At 52.0% G+C, this 6,255-nt stretch overlaps 1 protein-coding gene across 2 annotated transcripts in view; it reads right to left on the bottom strand.

The window, feature by feature from the left end:
- LOC137472320 (ribonuclease CL2-like) overlaps positions 1–6,255 on the bottom strand; it is a 170,570-nt gene that overhangs the window by 163,958 nt on the left and 357 nt on the right. For both annotated transcript variants that reach the window (XM_068187344.1, XM_068187345.1), the window contains exon 2: positions 5,611–6,070. In XM_068187344.1, the coding sequence (XP_068043445.1) occupies positions 5,630–6,064 (435 nt within the window). In that variant the 5' untranslated portion in view covers positions 6,065–6,070 and the 3' untranslated portion in view covers positions 5,611–5,629. The remainder of the gene's footprint in view (positions 1–5,610; positions 6,071–6,255) is intronic.

Here is a 6,255-nt window from a genome sequence, read left to right as displayed (position 1 = left end):
TCCTTTGCAAGGGAGAACCCGGGGCTTTCAAATTCACATATTTTGTGAGTTTTGGCATCCATTTTGCTTCTCCCTTCCAAAGCAAAAATTACTGCTTGTTTCTCTGTATCAGGTTTTTTTTTTTCTCTGTGGGCAGTTCAGTATCAGCTGCCTGTTACCTTTGTTAGATACTAATACAGCCTGGCTTTCCTGTCCAGTGGTGCAACTGTAGTGGAGCACCACTGTTGGACGTGAAGGGGTGAGAGAGATCAGGGTGGGCCTGTTCATGAGAATGGTGCTGGGAATTACCCCTTGTAAAGCTAATGAAATGGAAAATCCCCAATTCATCTCCAGGGCCTTGGGGGGAAAGTCAGGGCCAGGTTGCTTTGCTTTCCCCATCCCTCCAGCTCCCTCCCTTTGCCTGGTAATTCACCTGTCCCTTCTGTCTAACATTTGTTTAACTCCTTTACTGAGAGATGAGCTGGCATGTGAAAGGCTGGGGCCACTACAGGCTGGTAGGTCTTATTGCTGCTGGTCTTTGAATTAGAAATGCATAGGGCTGGGTGTGCTGCAAACATGTTTCTCCAACAGATGGGATGCAGGAGCAGCACAATGAAAGGTGAAGAAACTGGCCTGGCTCCCTTCGGCCCCTTTCCCTCCATCCAGACATAGAGCAGCCACTCAGATTGGTAGAGAGGTGGTGCTGCTGAGAAAAAAAATAAAGATTTTTCAAAGGTTGTGAGCTTCTTTTACTTTTCCACCCCAATATGAGGCAGAGATGAATGCCCTGCTCCTGACATCAGTTCTGCAGCTCTTGGAGAAGCAGTGAGATAGGGACATTTGGAGAGAGCCCAGCATCAGCTTATCTGAGACAGGATGTCACTAGCTGAGCTACCCACCTCCCAGCTCTAACAGGGAGACATTCATGAACACCTTCCTCCAGCCTTGATTCACCTCCAGACACAGCCTGCTCTTTGGGGCAATTTTAATTCCCCAGGTTTTCTTGACACTTTGTGTACTTTCTGTGAATCTTTTCCAGGCTTCTCACCTGGATCTTTCTTTTTTTTAAATGTGTTTGGCTATGGTTGCTGCTGATGGGAGGGGATAGTTCCTTGGCTGGGCACCCATTTGCAATGAAATTCCCCTGATCCCCTTAGGGAGGAGGCTGTGCACGTCCCTGCCTGCTGGAAGAATGTGGGATGGCTCCAACTGCGACCGCTGGGAATTTTTTATACACTGGCTTTCTTACATCTGACTTTTGGGTCAATTTCCCTCTGGTACAGGTAGCAGGAGCTTTCAGACTTGGGAACCCCTGTCCATCCCATGGATCGTCCTGGACACAACCCTCTGGAAGGTCTGGCTCTGACTTACTGCATGTGGTCTCACATGGGTCAGCAGAGTGATGAAACAGCTAGAGGACCTGTCTGAAGGAGCCCAGCATGTTTTTCTGAGATAAGATGAAGAGATGACTCAGTTTCTAAGCATGAATGTAGGGAAGAGGTTGGTGGCAGCTCTGCAGGAGAGCAGTGAAGGAGACAGGGACTGGCCATGACAGATCCAGGGTGTGCTGGTAAGGGGGAGATAATTTGCAAGGCAAGTGGCAAGGCAAAGCTTTAGCTGTGTACTCAGTGGGACTCGAGAGGTAGCCAAACATTCAACCAGCCCACAAAACATGAGACTGGATCCGTTTTGCATGCTGAGTTTCAATTTAGTGACAAACACAGGTATTGGCATAGGGCCTGCATGGTGTGAGATGTTAACTTGATCAAAACTCTTTACCTTGAATTTGAGTCTGGTTCTGGTGTTGGTCTTGGCACCTTGCAGCAGCATTCCCATCAGACCAGAGGCCAACAATAATATTTTTCAGCTTTATTTTTTTTTAGATTGGGTGGGTGGCCTCTTGGTCTCATATAAACAGAAATTCTTAGCTCCTGGCTTTCCTGGTACTTCCCCTATGGTAGCTCATGCTTCTTCTCCTGCCTAGGTTTTAGGTCTTAGGGTTGGTGCTTGAACTGGAGAAGTGCATTAGGATTTCTGATGTGTAGCTGTTGTGGGGAAAATGACACCTAAGCCTCAGCTGAGTGCCACAGCTGAGTTTGAGGACTTTGCCGTCTTATGCCTTCCTTGTCTTTGCTGTCCCCACCATGCCGTGAGCACCAGCTCCCCTATTCCTAGCAGGCATTCTTGTCCCCATGCCCAGGAACCTCTGCAAGAATGGTGGACGGAATGGATCATTGCCTGTGTGGCAGGGGACCCAGATGACCCTGCACCCTGGGAGCCAGTCAGGGGGAAGGAGGATTGTAGGATATGTCTGACTGGGAACTCAGCTTGATGTCTGTGTGCCATAGGGACCAGTGCTGAGGAGCAGTGACTGGAGGAGCAGCACAGAGCCCAGGATCTCAGAGGTACTGCTGGAGGGGGAAAGGGGAGTTTTCTTGTCTTGTGCTGCCCCCAGGCAGCCTGGCAGCCCCTTCCCCAGTGGTCCAAGCACACAAGAAAGGTGGATGTGCTGCACAGAAACTGTCTTGTATTTTGCTGTATTTGTGCAGGGTATATTTTAAGAGCAAGTGATACGCTGGAAAGAAGCATTTTCATGTCAATTTTGGCATGCATGGCATGCAGCAACAACCTGGTTTCACAGGACTCGTGCTGCCAAATCCATGGAGCTGATGTATGACTTTGCTGAGTAAATACATCTGAAGGTCTCTGTACTGCCTGCTTAAGCAATTCTGGTCCTGAAAAAATGCCCTTTCTTTTCAAGGAGCAGGAACAAATTTCCACAGTAGCACTGGAAATATTGACACACTGCTCATGCCTCTCATTTTTTATCATCAAAGGCTGGGCGGTGGAAGCTTGTGAGGCATAATGAAGCATGTGAGTAAGCATTATTTGTTTCATTTCCCTGTGCTAAACAAGCAACAGCCAGTTTCTGGTGGAGGAATAAATTGTTCGACAATAGAGTGAGTGAGCAGATCAGGCTGACCACTGTCAAAGCAAAGTCTGGGCATGAAAATCAAGCAGATATGACTCAGAGACAAGTTTTAGGCATATAGTGCTGTTCTTGAAACATTTTTGGTCGCATCTTTTTTTTCTTCAGAAAAAAAAAAGCTCATCAGTGGGAAGGGAGGCTGTTAAATAGGGCTGAGGAGGTCTGAACTGAACTCCTCTCTCAGACTTTTCTGTGATCCTAGAAAAGCTGCTTAACTCCCACCCACAAAGCAGAGATGATCCGTTTCTGTGTTACAAAGCAGAATCAACCACAAACCTCGCAACTTTATATTTGACTGTGTTAGACAGGACATGAAAGTACCTAAATGAGGAACCAATCAGGAAATAAATGCACTGATTTATTAAAATATAATATTGCAAAATTCCTTCCTTTATTTTCAGGCACCAGTTGCTCCCTGGCCTTTTGCTGCTTGCTGCCATTACAAATTTGCTGACCACTGCCTGTAAATGGCCCACTGTTGCTTGTGGCAAAGGCCACAACACCCTCTGGATATCCTGATTCCTTTGTGGCTATTTTTTTCCCTTTAGCCTTCACAAAGAACAGACACAAACACACGCTGAAGAAACAGAGCTGCGTCTTAGGAGAAAACATAGCAGAGAAGTGAACCAATAGTGCAATAATGGGATGGGATGTGCTGAAGCGGTGGAGCTGCCCTGCCATCAAATTGGAGATCCAGGAATCATCCAGACTTTCCAGCAGACTCAGGTAGCTGCAGCATGCTGGGCATCCCAGAAATGGCACTGCTGTTTTGGGACTGCAGCTCAGAGCTGTTTCCCCAGGATGGGTGCCACCTCTCCCATGCTCTTCAGAGCCTGTACTGCAAAGCTTGTGGGGTAAAATCACAGTGATGATATTTTTCTCTATCACTGCCAGGATGATCTCAGCTACCAGAGAACAAGTGGAGAGGTGGAATCCTCCTCCAAGTCCTGAAGAACCAAGGTAGCAAGAAGCAGAGATCAAACCCTTGTACTTGCAGAGACCCTGGGTCTCTGAGCCATTCCCTCCTGAGCCAGTCAGCTCCTCCCATGGCCAGCAGTGAGCAGGGTGGAGAAATGAGTCTGCTGTAAGTTGCTGGTCCAGAAATGCCCCAAATACCTTTGAAATACCCCAATTCCTTCCCAGTGCGGAAAGACTAGTGCTCCCCTCACTGGGCCAGTGCTGAGAGGTGGAGCTCACCAGTCCATGGATGGCCCTCAAAATGCCTTTCACCTGAATTTCAGAAAAGGAGCACCTGAGTTACTTGAGGCACATAAGCAAGAGGTATCCTGGGGAGAGAGGAAAAGGATTGGAAAGACCATTTTCTGCACTCCTTTTCCTCCTCAGCTACACTTTCTGGATGCATTTGGGCTGCCTTTTTGTAGCAGCACAGCTCCTGGATGTCAGCGGTCCCATGGGACTTCTCAGGGCTCCCACAGCAACAGGACCAGAGCAAAGGGGTTCCCCAGCCTACTGGGGTGCATTAGGCAGAGTGCTGCCAGCACGTGCAGGGAGGTAATCCTGCTCCTCTGCTCAGCACTACTGAGACACACCTGAAGTCCTGGATCCAGTGGTAGACTCCCCAGTACATGAGAGACAGGGACATACTGGAGAGAGTCCAGCAAGAATTGATGATGATGAAGGGACTGGAGCATGTCTGACCAGAGCAGAAGCTGAGAGAGCAGGGACTGTTCAGCCTGGAGAAGAGAAGGCTCAGACAGGGGGAGCTTTTAAGTGTACTGTTAAGTACTGATGGAGAGAATGATGGATGAGGTGATGAACACCAGCTGAAATTGTGAAATCCCATCGAGACTCAGGAACACAACTTCTGTATGTGTGTGCATACCGTGTGCATGTGCTGGTATGTGTGTCCTGTGTGTGCTGATGCAGTGTGCTGTGCTAGGAGCAGGGCTGTGAGTGTTGAATGCTTTGTGTTGTAAGTGTGGCTACACGCTGTGAGCCCAGCGCAGGTTTTGTGTGCATTGTGCGCGTGTGTGTTGTGTTCAGTGTGCGTGGGACGGTGGCTCAGGGCTCCGTGTAGCCCCAGCTGGGGCTCGGTCCTGTGGGGGCCCTGAGAGGGAGCAGCTTCAGTCCCAGAGAGGTCACGGATGGGGTCAGAGGCATGTGGGAGATGGGGCATCTGACAGTTTATGGCGCAGACATGGGGGAATCTGGGGGTACCCAGGGGGGTCATAAGGTATGTGGGAGGTTGGGAAACCCTGTGAAAGTTATGGGCTATCCAGGAAAGCAATGTGACACCCAAAGGGTCAAGACACTGGGGAGAGGGCTGGATACACATCCAGGAGATTGGTGGGCCTTGCTGGGAGGGTGGTGGTGATTATGGGGAACCCATGGGAGTTGTGAGACACCCAAGAAAGGGGAGAGGGCAGAGACACCCCAGAGGGCTATGCGTTTTCCCAGGAGGCTGGGAAAACCCAGGGATTTATAAGGCACAAGGGGGCCAAATACGGCTTGGATAGGGTTGGGGTCACCCAAGAGGCTCAGGGGGCACCCAGAGAGGGGTATGATCGCAGGGTCCCGCCAGAAGCTGATGCTGGAGCCCAGGCCTCTGACACCTCCTTTATTGCCAGCACTAACAGAGCCCCTGATGGGAGGGAGGATCCGCGCCCGCGCCGAGGGCCCACAAGGCCGCCATGCCAGGCCTCACTGCGGGGCCGTGTAGGTGCCCGCCAGGTGCACGGGCAGCCCGTCGCGGCAGGCCACGCGCACGTGCTGCTGCGCCTGGCGGGCGCGGTAGGCGCAGGGCGGCCGCGTGTCCCCGCCGCGCAGGCGGCACGCCGTGAGGCTCAGGGCGCTCGGGGTGCTGTGGAACCCCGTGGCGGGGTCGGGCGCCTGGGAGCAGGCGGCCACCAGGTCCGCGGCCGGGGCGTGCACGAAGGTGTTGGAGGGCTTGCAGGGCCTGCCCTGGGCCATCACCCGCCGCCGCGCCAGCATGGTCTCGCAGTAGCGATGCGCCGCCAGCGTGGACGTCCGGGGGTTGTCCACGTGCTGCCGCAGGAACTTCTCGTAGCGGGTCTCGCCCGCCGCCCCTGCCAGTGCTGCCAGCACCAAGGTCATGCACAGCACCCAGCCCGCCATGGCCACCTAGGGAAGGTGGGGTTAGGGCCATCTGGACCTCTGGGCTCCCGACTGGAAATCCCACCCTGGACGCTTGGTTATTCCACAGATTCCCCGTCCCAAATCCCTGGGTCCCATACAAATCCCCTCCCAGCGCAGGGGGCCCATCTCTGGACAACTGGGCTATCTGTGGATCTCGCCTGAATGCATGG

Source organism: Anomalospiza imberbis, chromosome 4 (assembly GCF_031753505.1).
Source record: "Anomalospiza imberbis isolate Cuckoo-Finch-1a 21T00152 chromosome 4, ASM3175350v1, whole genome shotgun sequence".
Lineage (NCBI taxonomy): Eukaryota > Metazoa > Chordata > Aves > Passeriformes > Viduidae > Anomalospiza > Anomalospiza imberbis.
This window is presented reverse-complemented; position numbering and strand designations above follow the sequence as displayed.